Source organism: Mobula hypostoma, unplaced genomic scaffold, assembly GCF_963921235.1.
Source record: "Mobula hypostoma unplaced genomic scaffold, sMobHyp1.1 scaffold_42, whole genome shotgun sequence".
Taxonomy (NCBI): domain Eukaryota; kingdom Metazoa; phylum Chordata; class Chondrichthyes; order Myliobatiformes; family Myliobatidae; genus Mobula; species Mobula hypostoma.
In genome coordinates this window covers 1,623,314-1,647,803 of record NW_026948219.1, presented here as the reverse complement: position 1 = coordinate 1,647,803, position 24,490 = coordinate 1,623,314, and the positions used below count along the sequence as shown (strand labels likewise).

General features: G+C 45.3%; 2 protein-coding genes across 2 annotated transcripts in view; one reads left to right on the top strand and one right to left on the bottom strand.

The window, feature by feature from the left end:
- Window positions 1-7,348, bottom strand: part of LOC134341971 (ribonuclease inhibitor-like) — a 9,155-nt gene extending 1,807 nt beyond the window's left edge. The window contains exon 1 of the mRNA XM_063039919.1: window positions 7,338-7,348. Within this exon, the coding sequence (XP_062895989.1) occupies window positions 7,338-7,348 (11 nt within the window). The remainder of the gene's footprint in view (window positions 1-7,337) is intronic.
- The window catches only part of LOC134341937 (zinc finger protein 227-like), a 367,790-nt gene that overhangs the window by 311,835 nt on the left and 31,465 nt on the right, over window positions 1-24,490 (top strand). The gene's annotated exons all lie outside the window — the stretch shown is intronic.

Here is a 24,490-nt window from a genome sequence, read left to right as displayed (position 1 = left end):
ACTTAAACTTTTCACCTTAACTTTCAACCTTAACCCATAACCCATGAACTCTGCTTGCATTCATATCATCTCTACCCCCCCATAATGTTGTATACATGGTTCAAATCTCTATCTCAAACTACTACATTCCGAGGAATAAAGTCCTAAACTCTTCAATTTCTCCTCATAACTCAGGCTCTCCAGACCCAGCAACATCCTTACATTTTTTTCTGTATTTTTTCAACCCTATTTACATCTTTTCTGTCGGTAGGTGACCAGAATATAGAACATCGAACATAGAATAGTGCCGCACATTACAGGCCCTTCGGCCCACAATGTTGTGCCGACGCTCAAACCCTGTCTGCCAGATAACCTCACAATTTAAATTCCTCCATGTATCTTGCTAGTAGTCTCTTAAACTTCACCAGTGTATCTGCCTCCACCACTGACTCAGGCAGGGCATTCCACGCAACAACCACTCTCTGAGTAAAAAACATTTCTCTAATATCCCCCTTGAACTTCCCACCCCTTACATTAAAGCCATATTCTCTTGTATTGCCCTGGGGAAGAGGCGCTGTCTATCCAATCTATCTATTCCTTTTAATATCTTGTATACCTCTATCATGTCTCCTCTCATCCTCCTTCTCTCTAAAGAGTAAAGCCCCAGTTCCCTTAATCTTTGATCATAATCCATACTCTCTAAACCAGTCAGCGTCCTGGTAAATCACCTCTGTACACTTTCCAATACCTCCACTTCCTTCCTATGGTGAAGTGACCAGAACTGGGCACAGTACTTCAAGTGTGGCCTAACCAGAGTTTTATACAGCTGCATCATTACATCGCGACTCTTAAACTCTATACCTCGACTTATGAAAGCTAACATCTCATAAGGTTTCTTAACTACCCGATATACCTGTAAGGGAACTTTCAGGGATCTATGGACATGTACCCCCAGATCCCTCTGCTCCTCCAAACTACCAAGTATCCTGACACTTACTTTGTATTCTGCCTTGGAGTTTGTCCTTCCAACGTGTACCACCTCACACTTCTCCGGGTTGAACTCCATCTGCCACTTCTCAGCCCTCTTCTGCATCCTATCAATGTCTCTCTGCAATCTTTGACAATCCTCTACACTATCTACAACACCACCAACCTTTGTGTCGTCTGCAAACTTGCCAACCCCACTCTCCTTAAACACAAAATAATCTGCAGATGCTGGGGTCGAACCCGCCCTTCTACACCAACTGAAGGTCGTTAATAAAAATCACGAAAGGTACAGGTCACAGAACAGATCCTTGTGGGACACCACTAGTCACAACCATCCAGTCCGAATGTACTCCCTCCACCACGTCCCTCTGCCTTCTGCAAGCAAGCCAATTCTGCAACCACGTAGCCAAATTTCCCTGGATCCCATGCCTTCAGACATTCTGAATAAGCTTACCATGTGGAACCTTGTCAAATGCCTTACTAAAATCCATGTAGATCACATCCACTGCTCTACTGTCATCTATATGCCTAGTCACCTCCTCAAAGAACTCTACCAGGTTTGTTAGACACGATCTGCCCTTCACAAAGCCATGCTGACTGTCCCTGATCAGACCATGATTCTCCAAATGCCCATAGATCCTATCTCTAAGAATATTTTCCAACAACTGTCCCACCACAGACGTAATTCTCACTGGTGAATAATTACCCGGACTATCCCTACTAACTTTTTTGAACAAAGGGACAACATTCACCTCCCTCTAATCCTAAGGTTCCATTCCCGTAGACAACGAGGATATAAAGATCCTGGCCAGAGGCTCAGCAATCTCCCTTTTCGCCTCGTGGAGCAGCCTGGGGAATATTCCGTCAGGCCCCGGAGACACTATCCGACCTAAAGTATTTTAACAACTCCAACACCTCCTCTCCCTTAATATCAACATGCTCCAGAACATCAACCTCACTCATATTGTCCTCACCATCATCAAGTTCCCTCTCATTGGTGAATACCGAAGAGAAGTATTCATTGAGGACCTCGCTCACTTCCACAGCCTCCAGGCACATCTTCCCACCTTTATCTCTAATCGGTCCTACCTTCGCTCCTGTCATCCTTTTGTTCTTCACATAATTGAAGAAAGACTTGGGGTTTTCCTTTACCCTACTCGCCAAGGCCTTCTCATGCCCCCTTCTTGCTCTTCTCAGCCCCTTCTTAAGCTCCTTTCTTGCTTCCCTATATTCCTCAATAGACCCATCTGATCCTTGCCTCCTAAACCTCATGTATGCTGCCTTCTTCCACCTGACTAGATTTTCCACCTCACTTGTCACCCATGGTTCCTTCACCCTACCATTCTTTATCTTCCTCACCGGGACAACTCTATCCCTAACATCCAGCAAGAGATCCCTAAACATCGACCACATGTCCATAGTATATTTCCCTGCAAAAACATCATCCCAATTCACACCCGCAAGTTCTAGCCTTATAGCCTCATAATTTGCCCTTCCCCAATTAAAAAAAATCGTGTCCTCTCTGATTCTATCCTTTTCCATGATAACGCTAAGGGACAGGAAGCGGTGGTCACTGTCCCCCAGATGCTCACCCACTGAGAGATCTGTGACCTGACTCGGTTAGTTACCTAATACTAGATCAAGTATGGAATTCCCCCTAGTCGGCCTCTCAATATACTGTGACAGGAATCCGTCCTGGACACACTTAACAAACTCTGTCCCATTTAAATCCTTGTGTGAAATACACACAAACAAGCAAACTCGGCCAATCCAATGTCTTATACAATTTCAGAGTTACATTCCATCTCCTGTCCTCAATGCAGTCATTTATAAAAGCCAATGTGCCAAAAGCTTTCTTAACTTTCCCAACAACCTGTGATGATAGATTCAATAAATAATGGGCCAGTATTCCTCGGACCCTTTATTCTACCGCACTCCTCAGTGCCCTACTGTTCACTGTGTAAGATCTACCCCGTTCTGTCCCACCGAACTACATGTCATGTCTGCCTGCATTACATTCCATCAGCCATCTTAAGCTCATTTTCCCAGCCGGTAGAAATTGCACTGAAAGCTCTGGTAGTTTTCCTCACTGCCAACTATATCCCAACCTTGGTGCCATCCGCAAATCTGGTAATCCACTTAACCACATTACGACCCAGATCATTGATTCAGATGACCAACAACAATGCACCCAGCACCGATCTCTGCGGCTCTCCACCAGTGACAGGCCTCCAGGCAGAGAGGCAACCATGTACTACATGCCCTGCCTCCTCCCACAGCGCCAATGTCTACTCCAGTATTTTTTTTTACCTCAATTTAAATGCCAAGCGATTGATTTTGTTTTCATCAACCTCGCACACGGGACCTTTGCAAATGCCTTGCTGAGCTCCATGTAAACAGCATCTACCGCCTTTCATTCATCAACATTCCTCGTAACCTCATCGAAAATCTGTGAGATTGCCCAGAACGCACGGTCATGCTGAACAAACCTAATCAGTCCTGTCTGGTCAAATACTTTGAAATCCGAACTTCCAATAACTTTACCACTACTGATAACGTGCACACCTGATTTCCTGGCTTATTTCTGAGCCTTTCTTAAACAGTGGAAGAACACTAGCTAACCTGTAATTCTCTGTTACCTGACCTGACGCTAAGCATTATTTAAATGTACCTGCTACGACCCCTGCAATTACCGCAATGGCCTCCCTCTCGGTCTGAGGGAACGACTTGTCAGCCGCTGGAGATGTATCTACCCTAATTTCCCTCAAGTCAGTAAAGACCTCCTCCTTTGTAATCTGTATAGGCTCCATGACCTTACTTCTGCTTTGACTCACTTCAATAGATTCTGTGTCCGTAAACACGGATGCAAAAAAAATAAAAAATCCATTTAGGATTTGTACCATCATTATTTGTCTCCAGGCATAAATTACCATTCTGATAACCCAGAGGGTCAATTCTGTCCCATGTAATCATTTTGTTCAGAGTGTATTGTCAACAAATACACTCAAAAAAACTTCTATAGTTACACAGTGAAGAGCATTCTGACAGGCTACATCACTGTCTGGTATGGAGGGGCTACTGCACAGGACCGAAAAAAGCTGCAAAAACTTGTAAATATAGTGAAGTCTATCCTGGGTACTAGCCTACAAAGTGCCCAGGACATCTTCAGGGAGCGGTGTCTCAGAAAGGCAGCGTCCATTATTAAGGACATCCAGCACCCAGGGCATGCCCTTGTCCCACTGTTACATCAGCTAGGAGGTACCAGAGCCTGAAAGCACACGCTCAGCGACTCAGGAACAGCTTGTTCCCCTCTGCCATCGGATTCCAAAATGGACATTGAATCTTTGGACACTGCCTCACTTATCAATGGACACTGAACCTTTGGACACTACCTCACTTTTTACAGTATTTCTGTTTCTGCACGGTTTTAAAATCTTTTTCAATATATTATACTGTAATTGTAATACTTGTTTATTTATTATGTTTACTTTTTTATTTATTATTTTTTCCCTGATAGATTATGTATTGTATTGAACTGCTGCTGCTAAGTTAACAAATTTCACGTCACATGTCGGTGACAATAAACGTGATTCGGATTCAGATTCTTTTAAAATATCTGTGTTATCTCACAGACTCTCCATCACCTTGTCTGCAAGGGCAACCTGATGCCTTCTTATAACCATCCTGGTTTCTTCCTTAAGTGTTCTCTTGCAATTCATCGGCTCCATAAGTACCTCATTTGTTCCCACCCACCTATACCTGCTGTACACCTAAATGTTCTTCTTTACTACAGCCTCAGTATCTCTTGAAAAACAAGGTTCCCAAAAACTGGTACATTGACCTTTCATTCCGAGAGGCATTGAACTCTCATTTTCCCCTTTGAAGGTCTCCCATTTACCAAGTACACCTTTGCCAGAAAACAGCCTGTCCCAATCCACACCGGTCAGATCCTTTCTGATACCATGAACATCGATCTAAAACAGAGTTATGCTTCTCCACATTTCCTTTGAATCTAATGGCATTGTCATCACTAGATGCAAAGAACTCCCCTACACAAAACTTTTATCATTTTTTTAAAAGACCATAAGGTATAGGAGCAGAATTTAGGCCATTTGGTCTGTCAAGCCTGATGCACCATTTCACGGTGGCTGATCCAAGTTTCCCGTTAGCCCCAAATCCACTGTCCTCCCCTTCATGCCCCGTCCAATCAAGAAACTACCAATCTCGGCCTTAAATATATATAGAGTGGCATGCAAAAGTTTGGGCACCCCGGTCAAAATTTCTGTTACTGTGAACAGCTAAGCGAGTAAAGGATGAACTGATTTCCAAAAGGCATAAAGTTAAAGATGACACATTTCTTTAATATTTTAATCAAGAAAACTTTCTTATTTCCGTCTCTTACAGTTTCAAAATAACAAAAAAGTAAAAGGCCCGAAGCAAAAGTTTGGGCACCCTGCACGGCAGAACTTAGGGACACCCCCTTTGGCAAGTATCACAGTTTGTAACCACTTTTTGCAGCCAGCTAAGAGTCTTTCAATTCTTGTTTGGGGGATTTTCGCCCATTCTTCCTTGTAAAAGGCTTCTAGTTCTGTGAGATTCTTCGGCCGTCTTGCATGCACTGCTCTTTTGAGGTCTGTCCACAGATTCTCGATGACGTTTAGGTCGGAGTACTCTGAGGGCCATGGCAAAACCTTCAGTTTGCGCCTCTTGAGGTTGTCCATTATGGATTTTGAGGCGTGTTTAGGTTCATTATCATGTTGTAGAAGCCAGCCTCTTTTCATCGTCAGCTTGTTTACAGACGGTGTGATGTTTGCTTCCAGAATTTACCGGTATTTAATTGAATTCATTCTTCTCTCTACCTGTAAATGTTCCCTGTGCTACTGGCTGCAACACAATCCCAAGGCATGATCGATCCAACCCCGTGCTGAACAGTTGGAGAGGTGTTCTTTTCATGAAAATCTGCACTCTTTTTTTCTCCAAACATACCTTTGCTCATTGCGGCCAAGAAGTTCTATTTGAACTTCATCAGTCCACAGGACTTGTTTCCAAAATGCATCAGGCTTGTTTAGATGTTCCTTTGAACTTTTTGAACAGAACTTGGTAGAATCAGGCATAATGAACTTCCTTGCCACTGCTGTTGAATATATAGTTAGTCTCATAATTCTGGTCAGACTCAGCGCCTCTCTCACTCATCCATGGCTCCTTCACTCTGTTCTCTTCTCAATTGTTCTCACCCTCCTCTCCCAACTCGCCCCAATCTCCTCGCCACCCATCACCCTCATCCCTCCTTTCTCACGACCCGCTCGTAGTCACACCACTCTCTGCACCACCCACCGTCACTGCTGCATCAAACCCGTTCCCTCACCGCGCTCTCCTATTGACGCCATTCTCACTCACCCGTCTTTCCTCGCCACCCAGCTCAGTCACCTTTCCTCCTCACTGTACAGCCTACCGTTCACACTTGCCACCCGTCTCTCTTATTCCTCTCTCCTTGCATCCCCTACGTTCAGCCTTTCCTGCTCGCTGTTCCTCTCGGTCACCCATCCCACCATACCCAAACGTACTCATCACTCCTCCCCAAACTCCCTCAAAACTCATCCCGTCTCCCTGTCATTCTCCATAACTCACACGCTGTCACTCCAGCTCTACTCCTATCCCTCACACTCTCAATTATGCTCACATCCCTTAATCCCTCCCTTCTACCCCCCTCTCCCATCTCTTTCAATCTCCAAACCTCTCTACCCCTCTCACTCACCCACTCAGGAAAATTCCCGCTTCCTTTCTCTCCCTGTTCATCTCTCTCCCTCTTTCTATCATTCTCTCACTCCCCCTTTCTCTCTAACCCTCCCTTTCCGCATTTGTCTCACCTCACTACCTCCCCTGCACTCACCCTCATCTTCAGTTTCCTGCTGCCCATGTTCACCCCTCTCTCTGCTCCTGACCCTCACCCTCAGCCTCACCTCACTACCTCCCCTGCACTCTCCCTCATCTTCAGTTTCCTGCTGCCCACGTTCACCTCTCTCTCTGCTCCTGACCCTCACCCTCAGCCTCACCTCACTACCTCCCCTGCACTCTCCCTCATCTTCAGTTTCCTGCTGCCCATGTTCACCCCTCTCTCTGCTCCTGACCCTCACCCTCAGCCTCACCTCACTACCTCCCCTGCACTCACCCTCATCTTTAGTTTCCTGCTGCCCATGTTCACCCCTCTCTCTGCTCCTGACCTTCACCCTGAGCCTTACCTCACTACCACCCCTGCACTCACCCTCATCTTTAGTTACCTGCTGCCCATGTTCACCCCTCTCTCTGCTCCTGCCCCTCACCCTCAGCCTCACCTCACTACCACCCCTGCACTCACCCTCATCTTTAGTTACCTGCTGCCCATGTTCACCCTTCTCTCTCTTCCTGACCCTCACCCTCAGCCTCACCTCACTACCACCCCTGCACTCACCCTCATCTTTAGTTTCCTGCTGCCCATGTTCACCCCTCTCTCTGCTCCTGACCCTCACCCTCAGCCTCACCTCACTACCTCCCCTGCACTCTCCCTCATCTTCAGTTTCCTGCTGCCCATGTTCACTCCTCTCTGCTCCTGCCCCTCATTCTCAGCCTCACCATTACCTCAATAGCACTTAAAAGATTCGTGGAAACTGTAACTGGGAACTCTGCAGGTTCCAGTCCCTCGGTATTTAAGGAATGTTGCATCTGAGAATGCCATAGACTGATTTATTTAACGGATCTTTGATAATTATTTTTAACCCAACTGCAGACGATACGAGTCTGAGGTAAACACAAGATCCTGGAAACTCGCGGCAAACAGGGCAGCAACTGTAAATGGTAACTCTGCAGGTTCGAGACCCTAACCAATTTTCTTTAAATCATGTTAAAGAATCTGTCACTCTACTCTGCAGTGCAAAGGTTAAATACAATATTCAATAAATTATGTTCACACCCGAATGAGAGTGAATTATCATAGCGATTAGATTTGATTTCAGCAGAAAAGCCGCTCCCTGTTCTGAGGAACGTGCTCAGACCAGAAGCTGCTTACACACAGACCCTGAGCTCAGAGTCAAACAGAACAACAACCCGCATCTTCCAAATCAATGATCTGGCCTCTTCCTCATTCCTTTCGAATTCCACTGAGGTGTCTAGGCCTGAAACACCCATTTATTATTCAGTTCCATAGATGCTGCCGGACCTGCTGAGTTCCTACTGCATCTTGTGTGTTACCACGTTGGGAATGATGGGCGAGTGGGAGCGTGTAGGGGCCGTAGGCAAGGCAGTGTGAAATGGCTTCAAAACACATCCACCCTGTTGGAATATTTTGGGGAATTAGGTATGAATAATTCTACTTCTGACATTTATTTTGGACCATCATTTAATCAGCCCGTTGTCTGTATTATGCATCAGAGATCAAGGAGTTATGCAGTCATGGAAAAGTACAGCACAGAAACAGGCCCTTCGGCCGAGGAATTTAAACTGCCTGATCTCATCTACCTGCGCTGGATCCATAGTCCACCACACCCCTACTATCCAAACGATCGCTTAAACATTGACATAGTGTTCGCATGCACTACTCTTGCTGGCCGCTCAATCCACGACCCTCTGAGTGAAGAGGTTTCCACACATGTTCCTCTTAAACTTTTCATCTTTCACCCTCCCCCCATGCCCTCTGGTTGCAGTCCCACTCACCCTCAGTGGGAAAAGCTTGCTTACACTTACCCTACCGATATAACTCATAATTTTGTATACCTCGATCAAATCTCCTCTCAATCTTCCAACCTAGTAAATCTGTCCTTAAAACTCAGGTCTTCCAGACCCCGCAACATCTCTGTAATTTTTTTCAATACTCCTACAACCCTATTCACATCTTTACTACAGGTAGGTGACCAATCCTTCACACTGTACTCCAAAGTCTTACACAACTTCAACATCACATCCCATCTCCTGTACTCAATACACAGACTTATGAAGGCGAATGTTTGAAAATGCTTTCTTTACCACCCTAACTGTCAAGCTACATTCAATGAATTATGGACCTGAAACCCCAGATCCCTCCGCTGTTCCTCCCGAAGTGCAAAACCTCGCACGGGTCTGCATTAAATTACATTTGATGATTTTAGCCCATTTTTGCAGCTGGTCCAATTCCCGCTGCAAGTCATGATAACCTTCCTCGCTGTCCACTACACCCGTAATCTTGGCGTTCTCTGCAAATATGATGATCCGCTTAACGACACTGTCCTGTAGATTGTTGCTTTCGATGACAAAGAAAACCGAGCCAGCACTGATCTCTGCAGCATTTCACTAGTCACAGGCCTCCAGTCAGAGAGGTAAACATCTACTGATACTTTCTGGTTTCTCCCACCAGGACAGTGTATTATCCAGTTTATTGAATGCCAAGCGACGGAACCTTCTTGCCCATCCTCCCATGCGAGACCTTGGCAACTCCCTTCTAAAGTCCCTGAAGACTATATCCACTGCCTTGTCTTCATCAACTTTCCTGGTAACGCCCTCAAAAATATCTATAAGTTTGCTGAGACAAGACCAACCACGTACGACGCCATGCTGACTATTCATATCAGTCAATGTCTATCAAATAATTCAGATATTCTATCCCTTAGAATAGCTCCCAGTATCTTTCCCACTGATGATATCAGACTGACCTGCCTATAACATTCTTTACCGAGTTTTAGACCCTTTCTGATACAGATGATCCTCCCTAGTGCACCTCCTCCTCTCTAATCCGCATAGGATCCAGGACCTCGGGACTTATACAGACTCTGTATCCATCTCCTGATTAAACTCAGATGGAGAATATCCATCTCTTCCATCTCGTCACCTCCCCCATCTCCTTTGGCTCCACGTATTGTTCTGATCTTTCAGAGGAGCAATGTTATCCCTTGCAATCCTTTTCTTCTAATCCGTATAATCCGCTAGTACAGGCCTTCACCCAAAACATTCATTTAGCACATTTGATTTCTCTCTAGGTGATACCTTGCATTTCGTATACTCAATAATTACCTACCTGATATACCTACTATGGAACTCCTTTTATCTCGTAACCAGAGCCTCAACATCTCTCAAAAGAAACAAGGTTCCCTAAACCAGTTATCCTTGCCTTTTATTCTGACAGGCACATACAAACTTTATACTCTCAAAATTTCATTTTTGAAGGTCTCCCGCATATTAGAACGCCTTTGCCAGGAACCGACCTGTACCATTCCACAGTGACTAGGTCAATTCTGATACCATCTAAATTGTCCTTTCCAAATTGTAATTTCAACCCATACAGATACCCTTTTCCATGTTTCCTTTGAATCTGGTGGCATTGTGATCACGAGATGCAAAGAGTACTCCTACACACCTCTCTCTCCTTGCCGCCCATCTCACTCATTCCTCTCTCCTATGCCTCCCGGTCACTCACCGTTCTTGCTCACTGCACTTCTCTCTCACCCCTCCCACTCGCCTCCCAGTGCACACCCCTTCCTCTCCCTCACCCAACCCTCCTCACACCCCTCTCCATCACCGTCACTCCCATTCTGCAGAACCCTCTCCACTCTCTCCCTTCTACCCCTGTTTTCCCACCTCTCTCTCTCTCCTATCCTATTCCCCCTCTTTACCCGTGACTCACCCTCTCTCCAACTCTTCCTCAGCTGTCCCAGCCGTGCTCACTTACCCTCTCCCGATGCCTCGCACCCTTTCAAACTCTCCCTCTCTCTCCGCCCTCTATCTGCCCCTTCCTTTCACCCTCCTCTCCTTCCAGCTGTTTCACTGCCCCCTCTTTCTCTGCCTTCCCCCTCTCCATGTCTCCCATCTCTTTAACTCTCTCCCACTCCACCTGCTCCCGACGCAAATTCATCTGCCCCCTCTCCAACTTCCACACACTCATCCTGCCCCTCTCCAACTTCCACACACTCATCCTGCCCCTCCTCCGTCTGCTCACCCTTCAAACCCATTCTCCTCCTGTGCATCAGCCTCTCCTCCCCCTCACCCCCTCACCCTCGCGGTTACAGCAAACATTTAAACATTACTGGCAACGGTAACTAGGAACATAGTCAAGTTAATGTTGCGGTCAGGAATGACACGGACTGATTATTTGCAGGAATCCTGACAATACTTGTAGAATAATTGCAGATGATGCGAGTCTGAGTGGAACACAAGATGCTGGAAACTCGCAGCAAACACTCGCAGCACTGTAACGGGTAATGTTGCGGGATCGAGACCCCAGGTAATTTTCTTTAAGACACATTAAGGTCTTCCCTGCAGCAGAAATGGTTAAATACATTATAAAAGTGAATGATTTCACGCCTGAATGACAGTGAATTGTCGAACCGGTCGGATTTGATTTCAGCAGAAAGGCCGGTCCCTGTTCCGAGGAATGTGCGGGTCCAGCAGATGCTTCCACACAGACCCTGAGCTCCGAGATTCTCAGAACAACAACCCGCATCTTCCAAATCAATCCATGATCTGTGCTATTCACCCTTCCTTTCCAGTTCCACTGAAGGGTTTGGCACGAAAGCTCGACTTATTTCTCCGTTCCATAGATGCTGCCGGTCCTGCTGGATTCCTCCAGCATTTTGTGTGTTACCATGGTTACGACAGACCAACGCGTGGGGCAGAGAGAAGGGACCGCTTGAAAAGTCTGCAGAACATATTCTCCTTGTTAGAATATTCTTGGGCTGTGAAAAATTAAACTTCTGAAAATTATTTCTGATCTTCGTTGAATCAACCCGTTGTCTCTGTTATGAATCAGAGATCAAGGTGACATAGAAAAGTAAAACGCAAAACCAGGCCTTTCGGCTGAGCCATTTAAACTGCCTCATCCCTTCGAGCTTTACCGGGGCCAAAGCCCTCCGCACCCCTCCCATCCAAACTATCTCTTAATGGTTAAAATCGAACTCGTTTGTAACGTGTGTAGCCGGCAGCTCGTTCCGCACTCTCACGACCCTCTGAGTAAAGATGTTTCCCCTCATGTTCCCCTTAAACTTTTCGTCTTCAACCCTTAACCCATGACCTCTGGTTGTAGCTCAACCCAAGCTCAGGGGCAAACGACTGCTTGCGTTTACCCTGTCTATACCTCTCAGAATTTTGTCGACCTCTGTTATATGTCCTCTCGATCCTCTTCCTTCAAAGGAATACAGTTGGAACCTATTCAATCTTTCCTTCCAACCCATTTTTTTTAATGTTTATTCATATTCTTAAAAACTGTTTTAAAAACTGCAGATGATGCGAGTCTGGAGTAAAAATAAAACGCTGGAAACTCGCTTCAAACAGGGCAGCAACTATGACTGGTAAAGTTGCGTGTTCGAGACCCCAGTCAGTTTACTTTAAATCACATTAAAGATCCGTCACTCTTCCCTGCAGCAGAAATGGTTAAATACGATATTAAAGTGATGTTGTTCACACCTGAATGAGAGTGAATCGTCCAACCGATAGGATTTGGTTTCAGCAGAAAGGCCGCTCCCTGTTCTGAGGAATGCGGGCGGACAGGTCGCTGGTAACACACATACCAGAGCTCCGAGTCTCTTAGAACAACAACCCGAATCTTCCGAATCAATCAATAATCCGCCCTCTTCCCAGACTGGCGAGAGGGAGCGTTTGGTGTAGTGGGCGGGGCAGTTTCAACGACCTTAAAACATATCCAAGAATATTCGCGAATACACTTCGTGAATTTAGGAGTGAATAATACAACTTCTGATATTTAATTCGGATCTTTGTGTAATCAACCCGTGGACAGTTATGAATCAGCGACCAAGGAGTTACAGAGTCACAGAGTTAAAGTGTCAGGGAAAAGTACAGCACGGAAACAGGCCCTTCGGCCGAGCTATTTAAACTGTCTGCTCCCATCGGCCTGCACCGGGGTGGTATCTACCACACCCCTACCTTCTAAACTATCTCCTCAACGTTGAAATCCAGTTCGCATGCGCACTGGTGCTGGTAGCTCGTCCCACGCTCTCACCACCCACTGAGTGAAGAAGTTTCACCTCATGACCCTCTTAATTTCTTCACCTTTCACCTTTCACCCATCACCTCCGGTTGATCCTACCAACAATCATGGAAAAGCCTGCATGCATTTACCCTGTCTGTACCCCTCATAAGTTTGTATACCTCTATGAAATCTCCTCTCAATCTTTGATATTCTAAAGAACCAGTTTTAATCCAGTCAATCTTTCCTTATAACTCAGGTTTTCCAGACCTGGCCAAATCCTTATAAACTTTCTCTGCCCTCTTTCAACCTTACTTACATTTTCCCTGTGTGTAGCTGGCCAAAGCAGCGCTCAACCTTTCAAATTAGACTCCAACAGTGTTTTATACAAATTCAGCTAAACATCCCATCTCGTGTACTCAGCATTTTGGCCTTGGTGCCAGCAGCCTGCTTTACCACCCCGCTAATCTGTGACGCCATTTTGCCACCGGGTCCACAATCCGCTGCAGGCCGTGGTAGCATTCCTTGCTGCCGAATGCACTTCTAAGTTTGGCGTCATCCGAAAATGTCCTGATGCATTTTAATACATTATCATTCAGATCGTTGATATCGATGAAAACCGCAGAGGACGATCCCTGATTTATCCCCCTAATTTGCCCCAAGGCAGCAAACAACTCCTCTGTAATTTGTATTGTCCATGGAGTTCGTGCCGTTTTTCCTTACCTCTGTAGACTCCCTCTCCATCTCCTGAGTAAATACAGATGCACATTAAATGCATCTTTTTGGCTGTACACACGGTTTACCATTCTGATCACTCAGAGGACCAAGTCAGTCTCTTGCAATCCTTTAGCTCTTAACGTATGAGCAGCACCCATGAGGAATTTCCTTCACCTTGTTTGCTAAGGCAACATCATGCCTTCTTTTAACCCCTCTGCTTTCTGTCGTAAGTGCTATCTTGCAGTCCTTACGGTTGTTAAGCACCTCGTTGCACGGGGGGTTTACTGCGGTTCTCCATCTCCGAGCCTCTGGCACCCTTCCCCACGTCAGCACACCGGAGTCTCCTGCGCCCTCTGCTGGTGACTAAAACGTGCCCGGCGGTTAATCCATTCGTCAGGAGAACCAACAGGACTGGGATTTACAGAAGTGAGGATGCAATTAAATAAGTTCATTGGCATCGCGAAAGATAAGGAGAAATAATATACAGAAGGCAAAAAATAAATGGAGCAAATATCATTGTATTATACTGGTAGAAACGAAAATACCAGTAAATAATACTTAAGCAGCCGATGATAGTCGCTGTCCCCAGAATCATTGCCACGATTTTTGTGGTGCAATATTTTGTTTTCATATTTTCTTGGCAACAAATGGATCAAGAGTGAAGATGACTGTGTACCAGACCGAACGAAGAGGAACAGCGTTGATTTTACACAACCGGAGTACACTCAGACCAGAAGAATATTTCGATTGTCATTTAAGTATTCGGAATCCTGCTGAATATCTGGTCCAGGACACCGATCAGCAGATCCGCCGCTTCCATGACAACCAGATATAGAGAGTGACAACACCGGAGATAATTCAAAATGCAGACATGCAAAGGGTCTTGCAGATCCTTGTGCGGGATACCCTAAAGGGTGACCTCCAGGTTGATTCGGTTGTGAAGAAGGCGAATGCAACTTTGGCATTCATTTCTAGAGGTATAGAATATACGAGCAGGGATGCGATGTCGAGGCTCTATAAGGGTCTCGTCAGACTACACGGAATATTGTGCGCAGTTTTGGGCTACTTACTTTAGAAAGGATGTACTGATATTCGAGAGGGTTCAAAGAATATTCACGAGAATGAAAGGGTTACCGTATGAGGAACGTCCGGCAGCTCTTTGCTGTATTCCCTGGAGCTCAGGAGAATGGGGGGATCTCATAGAAACATCCGAATGTTAAAATACCTGAACAGATTAGATATGGCAAAGTTACTTCCCATGGTAGGGGAGTCTCGGACAAATGCGCAAGACTTCAGGATTGAAAGACATCCATTTAGACCAGCGGTGCGGAGAAATTATTTCGTCAGACGGTGGTAAATCTGTGGAATTTGTTGCCACGAACAGTTGTGGAGGCCACGACGTTTGGTGTACTTAAGGCAGAAGTAGATAATTTATTGATTAACTAGGGCATCAAGGGGTATGGGGAGAGGGCAGGGGAGTTTGATGACCGGAAGAACTGGATCGGCCCATGATTGAATTGGCGGGGCAGACTCGATGGGCCGAATGGTCTAATTCTGCCCCTATATCTTAAGGTCTTATGCTCCTCCGGAGCCACAGCGCAAGATTAAAATCTTCATGAGGTTCACTGCGAGGAACATAAAAAAAAGCTAAGTGGTTACACATCAGGAAACGTTTTCCTTTAATTTCATGAGGGACAGTGTACAAGAACAGAGATATGTTATTACAAATATACTTTGCTCATTTCAGTGTCACCTGAAGCGCTACACGCCGCTATCGACGGCACAAAGAGAAAGAGACCCGGCACAAATGTACTGAAGATTCTCACCAGCATGTTCCTGGGATGGAAAGTTCCATAACAGGGACAGGTAGAAAGATTCAATTTCACACGTACAGTGGTGCATTCTGGCTCGGTACAGCTGCTGCCCTGCATCTGACCACAGAAAACTGGAGAGTTGCGGAACCAGCTCAGCTCGGTAAAGCAATCACCAGGTTTAGTAACAGATTCTGTCCCGCTGTGATAAGAGAATTACATGTTTCCAGAGTCCGACCAGATTGAATTCCACCCCCCCCCCCAACAATCTCCCTCATTATGAACTTGCACGTATTTGTTTACATGCCCATTACCTGCTCTATAAAATGCTACAATTTATTATTGTTATTTATTTATCATGTTTTAACCAATAACTGACAAGTGTCGGCTGTTATTAACCGACTCCGTATTGGATAAAACCTGATAACGGTCACGCTTGATATTCAGCATATACAAGGCACGGGAGTGAGTCCGGGGAACTATAGCTGGAAAAGACAGATAAAGGTGAAAGAACTGTCAAAACACCTCTTCCTTTACCCTTCTGCAGGGCTTTGAAATAGTCGTGCCGGGTGAGACACTCTGTCACATGCAAATCCCGCGACTTATCGGTCCTCGGTGTCCCCTTCTGGCCAAGTTGGGGCAAAAACTCCTATAGCAACTGCATCCTATATTCCGGATTGGCATTCTCATCTCCACAACACGAACATCGAATTTTCAACTTTCCGTTCATACTGAAATTACAAGGTGCTTCTGGAATTCTTAATAGTCACAGCGATAACCGGGACAAGAGCTTATTTCCGGTTTTCATCTGCGAACCAGTTAGCAGTCAATAACTCAGATAATGATCACTGATAATTACGCAATTTCGTAAGTGGTGAGGGAAAAGTGGTCGGTGGGGCATCAAGTACAAACGCAACAGAACTTAAATTCCATTAAATATCAGAATCAGAATCCGGTTAATTAGCACCGGCATGTGCCATGAAATTTGTTAACTTCGCAGCAGCAGTTCAATAATATAGAAGAAAAAAAAATATGTACAGCAGTTCAATAATACAGAGGAAAAAAAATAAAATAAAAATGAATAGAAAAGTAAATCAATTACAGTATATGAGTATTGAATAGATTAATAAAGTACAAAAACAGAAATAATCCATATTTAAAAAGTGAGGTGGTTTCATGGGTTTAATGTCCATTGAGGAATCGGACGGAAGAGGGGGAGACGTGTCCGCAATAGTGACCCATTGAAACTGGCGGGAGCAAAGGATTGTGGGAATGCCTAGGGTGGAGCACCGCGGGAGGGGTGTGGGACTGACGTCACAGAAGGAGAGTCAGGGGCGGAGCGTGTAGCGGTTACGTATTACCCAGACATGATTTTTTATATATTATTTGAAGGAATACAGAGCATGTCGGTAGGGTTAGTATTTTGCTCTGGATGTCGGATGTAGGAATCCTGGGAATCTTCCAGTCCCCCTGAAGGCCAAATCTGCGCCAGGTGCACCGAGATGACAATGTTAGGGATGATGACCTACAGCTTATTAGAGAGAGTGAACAGGAGATAGAGAGGAGCTACAGGGAATTAGTCACCCCGAGGCTGCAGGAGTTAGTTAAGTGGGTGACGGTTAGGGGAGCGAGGGAAAGAGCTCAGATGGTCGAGAGAACCCCTGTGGCCATTCTCCTCAGTAATCATCATCTCGTTTTGGATGCGGTTAGGGGGAATGACTGACAGAGCACGATCACAGCGATCGGGTCTGTGTTACTGAGCGCGGTTCCGTGGTGCAGAAGGAAAAGAGGAAGATGAGGAATTCGGTAGTCATAGGGGATACCATAGTGAGGGGAACAGACAGGAGTTTCTGTCAGCCTGATAGAGACACCCGCATGGTGTGTTGACTCCCAGGTGCCAGGGTACAGGATGTCTGGGATCGGGTGCGGAGTATTCTGAAGGGAGAGGGTAAACAGCCAGAAGTCTTGGTACACGTTGGTACCAATGACATAGGTAGAAAAAGGGAGGAGCTCCTGAAAAGAGAATTCAGTCGTTGGTTAGGAAGCTGAAAAGCAGGACCTGCACGTCAGTAACCCCGAGATTGCTGCCTGTGCCTGGTGTTAACGAGCGCAAGAACAGCAGATCAGGCATATTACTGAGTAGCTGAGACTGGTGTAGGGAGCAGGGCTTTGGGTTCCTGGATCATTGGGACATCTTCTGCGGGAGGTACAACCTGTACGAAAAGGACGGATTACAGCTGAACCCAAAGGGGTCCAGCATCCTAGCCGGCACATTTAATATAGCTGGGTGAAACTATTTTGGCAGGTGGATGGGAACCGGAGTGATAGGCCTTAGGAAGGGGCAAACAGAAATAAATCACAGATAGCGTGCAACAGAAATGCTAGAAAGGAAAGACAGCAGATGAGGCATAATCACAGCCAGTGCGATGAGTTACAGGGCAATAGAGGCGTGGTGCAGTTGAAACAGAAAGCAACAAATACTGGACTGAAAGTGTTGCAGTTGAATACACGCAGCATAAGAAATAAAACGGACGATATTTAAATTCAACTACAGATTGGCAAGTACGTCGTTGTGGCCATCTCTGAAACTTGGCTAAAGGATGGCTGCCATTGGGAGATGAAAGTCCAAGGATATACGGTGTATCGGAAAGATAGGTTAGTAGACAGAATGGGTGGTGTGGCTCTGTGTATAAGAAAGGGATGACACAGGATCAGAAGGTTTAGAATCTCTATGGGTTGATTTACGAAATGGCAACGCTAAAGGAACCCGAATTTCAGTTCCATACAGGCCTCCAAACAGCAGCCCGGATGTGGATTACAAATTACAGCAGGAGATAGAAAAGGCGTGTCAAGAGGGCAATATCATGATAATCGTTGGGGATTTTAAGATGAAAGTGGATCGAGAAAACCAGGCCATTACTGCACCTCAGGAGAGAGAAATTGAAGAATGTCTAAGAGATGGCTTTTTAGAACGGCTTGTTGTTGATACCAATACCGGATTGGCAGTGCTGGGTTGAGTGTTGCGCAATGATCGGGAGGTTATGAAAGAGCTTAAGGTTAAGGAACCGTTAAGGAACAGTGGTCACAATATGGTCGAGTTCACATTCAAATTTGAGAAGCAGAAACTAAATTCCAACGTGTCGTTATTTCAGTGTAATAAATGAAATTTCAATGGCATGAGAGAGGAAATGGCCTAGGTTGACTGGAAAGGGGCACTAGCAGGAAGGTTAGCAGAGCACCAATGGCTGGAGATTCTGCGAAAAATGAGGGAAGTGCAAGTCAGATATATTCGAAATAAGAAGAAATTTTAGAATGGAAGAAGAACACTACCGTTGTTGACAAGTAAATTCAGAGATAAAACGAAAGCAAAAGAGAGGGCCTACAAGGAAGCCAAATCTAGTGGAAGATAGGCGATTGGGAAGCTTTTTAAAAACTTGCAGAAGGAAACTAAGAACGTCATTAGGAAGGAAAAGATGAAATATGAAAGGAAGCTGAAGACTAATATCAAAGAAGATATTAAAACTTTTTTTAACTATATAAAGAGGAAAAGAAAATCGAGGGAAGATAGGGGGCGAATAGAAAATGATGTAAGAGATATTGTAATGAGCGACGCAGAGACGGCAGAGGAACTGAACGCGAATTTAGTATCAGTCTTCACAATGGAAGACATATGCAGTCTCCCGGACATTCAAGAGTATCAGGGAACTGAAGTATGTGCAGTGGAAATTACGACTGGGAAGGTGCTCAGGAAGCTTAATGGTCTGAGGGTGGATAATTCTCCTGGACCTGATGGAATGCACCCTCTGGTTCTGAAGGAAATAGCTGGAGAAATTGCGGAGGCATTAACAACGATCTTTCAAAAATCGGATAACTGGATAATTACATATGTTACTCCGCTACTTACAAAGGGTGGGAGGTAGCAGAAATGAAACTATAGACTTGTTAGCCTGACATCAGTAGTTGGGAAGTTGTTAGAATCGATTGTTAGGGATCAGATTACGAAATACCTGGGGGCACATGTCAAGACAGGCCAAAGCCAGTATGGTTTCCTGAACGGAAAATCCTGCCCGATTAACCTACTGCAATTCCTTGAGGAAATTACTAGTAGGGCAGACAAAGGAAATGCAGTAGATGCGGTGTACTTGGATTTTCACAAGACCTTTGACAAGGTGCCGCACATGAGGCTGCTTAACAAGGTAAGAGCTCATGGAATTTCAGAGGAGTTATTAACATGGGTGGTTGACAGAAAACCGAGAGTGGGAATAAAGGGATCCTATTCTGGCTGGCTGCCGGTTACCAGTGGAGTTCCACAGGGGTCGGTGGTGGGACCGTAACTTTTTATTATGTATGTCAATGATTTGGACTACGTTATTAATGGATTTCTGGCTAAATCTTCCGGTGATACAAAGGTAGGTGGAGGTGCGTGCAGTGTTGAGGAAACAGAGAGACTGCCGAGACACTCAGATAGTTTAAGGGAATCGGCAACGAAGTGGCAAATGAAATAAAATGTTGGAAAATGTATGGCCAAGCACTTTAGTGGAAGAAATAAATGGGCAGACTATAATTTAGAATTCAAAATGCAGAGATGCAAAGAGACTTGGGAGTCCTTGTGCAAGATACACCAAAGGTTCATCTCCAGGTTGAGTCAGTAGTGAAGAGGGCGAATGCAATGTATGAGGAAATTCTGGCAGCTCTTGGCGCTGTATTCCCTGGAGTTCAGGAGAATGAGGGAGATCTCATAGAAACATTCCAAATCTTAAAAGGTCTGAACAGATTATATGTGGCAAAGTTATTTCCCATGGTAGGGGAGTCTAGGAGAAGAGGGAACAACTTCAGGATGGAAGGGCGTCCATTTAGAACTGAGACGCCGAAAAATTACTTTAGTCAGAAGGTGGTAAATCTGTGGAATTTGTTTCCACGAGCGGTTGTGGAGTCCAAATCATTGGGTGTATTTAAGGCAGAGATAGATAGGTTCTTGATTAACCAGGGCATCAGTGGATATGGGGAGAAGGCGGAGGAGTGACGATGACTGGAAGAATTGAATCAGCTGATGATTGAATGGCGGAGCAGACTCGACGGTTGAATGCCCTACTACTGCCTCTATATCTTATGCTCTTATGACTTTCTACCTCACTGTTAGCAATGCTACCAATTCAGTGCTTCTGCAGAACAATTGTCATTGTTGGTACAAATGTAACGAATGCAGATACTCTGTCAGTTTAAGCAGTTGCACCAATTCAATTATTTGCTTCATATCGGTGCAAACTTTGAGTGTACCTGGTTTACCAGGTCACGGACTGCAATCAATTTTATGCTCACACAAAATGCTGGAGGAATTCACCAGGTCAGGTAGCATGAATCAAAATGAATAAACAGTTGACTTTTTGAGCTGCGACCCAGTTTCGGGATGGAGTGAAACGGGGGAAAATGCCAAAACAAGAAAATTGGGAGGAGCTGGAAAGAACACAAGCTGGAAGGGAGTAGGTGAAGCCACATCCGTAGGATAGGAGGGAGAAATATGGCTAAGGGTGATAATGGGAAAACGCAAAGAGCTAGAGAAGAGGGAATCTCATAGGACAGAGTAGACCATGGGAGAGAGGGAAGTAGGAGAGGACCGGAGGGAGGTGACTGGCAGGTGAGGAGAAGAGTAGAAGGCAAAAGTGGTGAAATGAAGAAGAGGGACAGGGGAGAGGGTAAACACTGGAAGTTGCAGATATCTGTGTTCATGCCATAAGATTGGAGGTTCCATAGAGAGAATACGTTTGCAGGTTACTCTTCCAACCTGAGAGTGGGCTCATGTGGCAGAAAAGGGGGCAATGGGCCAACATTTCGGACTGGGAATGGGGATTAGAATTGAAATGGTTGGCCAGTGGGAATTTCTGCTTTTTGATTTTGGAGCTAAGGTGCTCGACGAAGTGTTAAATTAATTTGAAGAAGGCGTCCCGGTATGAAACGTCGACTCTTTATTCATCTCCATAAATGCTGCCTTATCTATTGAGTTCTTCCTGCTTTAGGTATGTGTTGTGATTATTGTGAATAACGGATTGCGTGCGTTCCCTACCTCGTAAGCCTGGATGCGAGATCAGCTTATGGCTGTTCACTATATTACAGAAACGTACAAACAACATATTCTTTTCAATATTTCTATTGAAACATCTAAAGCAGATACAGTTCGCAGAGTGAAACAGAGCAGCCCAGTGACAGTATCGAATTGGTCTATGATGTCAAAGTCTGTGGAGACTGGGAATGGACAAGATCAACAATAAGAAACATGAAACGGAGAGTTGACATTGAAAGTGTTTCACAACAACATTTACTGACTTCCTGAATCGTCATTTCTTCATCTGTGAGATTTTGCAATTTTGCGTGAAGCTCTCCATACCTCATCCCATTTGAGATTTTATTTGAATGAAATCATGCTTATTTTCACCCCAGCTGTTGGAAAAACACGTCAGCCTTGTGTAGTATTGAATATTCAGCGTGCTGGAGCGAGTATAAATGAATGAGCGTGGAGATTCCTCAGCTCAGAGTTTCTTCAGCGAGATCGCGGGCAGCGAGAATACAGGCTAATTCTCACACAGAATGCTTGAAACGCTTTACCGCGTGAGAAAGATATATTACTTGATTGTTGCTGTTATCGGTGTCCCTGGTAAGAACAGACGCCAACTAACATTTGATGTTCAATGTGATCGGCTTTTGGACTCGTTCTGCTACCGACAGCGTTGTGATGCCGGTGTATCAGCGAGTGCGGTGCAGACTTTGTGAGAAAACTCTTGTGACCGGTCAGAAGTTTCCTTGCAGTTTAATCAGTAGATTCTGCTGAAAAGGAAAAATAAAATATATATATATATATATATATATATATATATATATATATATATATATTAATTTAAACAGATGTAGAGTGGAAGATCGGGGAGATGGATATATATTGTGGATCCATGGCAAGCTGTTTTGATTTATCAATAGGAAGACACTGTCAAAGTAAACTCCGATACTCCTGCGCGCTCGGCACGTTTAAGGGCTACTTGGTGTTTTTTCCCCCGCATTAATAGCTCAAGATGCTTTAATTTCAAATTTAAGGGAATTGATTGAAAAATACTGCGAGTTTGAAGGGAACGCGGTAAGCGAAACCGCGGTGAGATTCAATTGTGTGTTCGATCTCGGACCATCGTGAGTTTCGAAAATTCAAACAAGTGTCGGTGTGCGTTTTAGTTTACAACTTTTTGTTTCCACGCCATATTTTCCGTGAAGAGGGGGTTAGCCAACCCAGAGGTGTCCGTTAGATGCCTGACAGTGTAGAGTACATGGGGTACTCCTCTGCGAAACAATAAACATCGATCCATCTGAAATAATACTTTTGTAATTTGGAACAGATCAGGAAGAATGTGCAAAACAAAAAAATGTAAATAGCAACTTCCTGATTCGATCCCATCACATAGTGTGAAGGAACGGCGGCCAAGGCAGTTGCAGAATTTAAAAGCAGCGAGCCCAGCTGAGCCCGTGTGGCCGGGTGACAAACGGGAAGTCCAGGAGGAGATGAAGGCTTGCGAGCAGAGGAAGTAAATCTGCTTCGAACTTTGAACATTGTAAATGGACAAAATCCGAGGCAGCGGGGCTGGGCGACATGCGACGAGAGCCGGAAGATAGGTGATGGGATCGCGGGAATCACAATCGCCGTGAAAGTTGCCGAGGTATTCAAACTTTACACATCGGCCGAAAAGTGCCCTTTGCGATCAGTTGACAATGCCTCCTTCCCAAATCCCGCTTCTCTTTCGGCACCGAGGGCCGTAACCTTTCTCCCTGCTTGCGCGCCTTTGAGGCGTCTGCGAAACCCGATTTACACCTTCTAAACCTCCAGTAATGAGCGGCCGCAAAGTTTGATTGTCCTCTCTTTACAGCTGATCTCGGCACAGAGACACACAGAGCGGTGAGACAGTAATTCATTCAATCTTTCTGCTTTCCTCCCCCGCCCCGCAACCAGTGAATTTACTGGCGATTGTGATCCTGTCCCGGGGAAAATGCGGCCTCTCCACCTGCACCACTCGCTACCTGGCGGCTATGGCGACGGCCGATCTACTAACCATCGTCTTTGCGGTGATATTGTGGCGGGTCAGTTATTATTACTTCCCCGGGACATTCCTCGACATCACCCCCGTGTGCAGTGTGATCGTTGCCCTGGGAGAGGCAGCCACAGACTGTTCTGTCTGGTTCACCGTCAGCTTCACGTTTGATCGGTTTGTCGCCATCTGTTGTCAGAAATGGAGAACGAAGTATTGCACCGGGAAAACTGCGTCTGTGGTTCTGACAACAACCGGCGTTCTGTTCTGTTTGAATAATGTGCCCAACTTCTTCATATTGCAGCCTGTGAAAGTGATTGACAATATATCCTGGGACTGCTTTCCAAAGCCGGGCTACTTTTCGGATCCCGGGTGGTTGGTATATGACTGTTTTACTACCGCTCTAAATCCATTCCTCCCGTTCTTGTTAATACTACTGCTCAACGCTCTGACAGTCAGACACATTTTAGTGACTAGTCGCGTCCGTAAGGGGCTGAGGGGCGATACCAAGGGAGACAACCGCAGTGACCCGGAGATGGAGAGCAGGAGGAGGTCTGTGATCTTACTTCTCACCATCTCCGGAAGCTTCATCATCCTGTGGTCAGTAAAAGTTTCTGAAGTCCTTTCCGGATTAGATAAAAATTATTACAATGATTCGGAATACATTTTTCAACACACCGGATACATGCTGATGATATTAAGTTGCTGCACAAACACTCTAATTTATGGGGTAACTCAGTCCAAGTTCAGAGAGCAGTTCATCAGCGCAGCGAAATATCCGCTCACGTCAATTATTCAACTAATTAATAAACAAAATATCTAAGCTCTTCTCAGAGGGGGTCGTGGTGATTTCCATCTTAACACTGCAGAACTGACATCGGAGAACATGGCAGCGGGGAGAATAAAACTGGTTTAGAGCCCGAGAGAGGCACAACACAGGAAAATACACATTCACCCCTTCAGCCCGCGACATCCACCTCCTATCACCCGACCTTTTATGTTTATTCACCCACCAT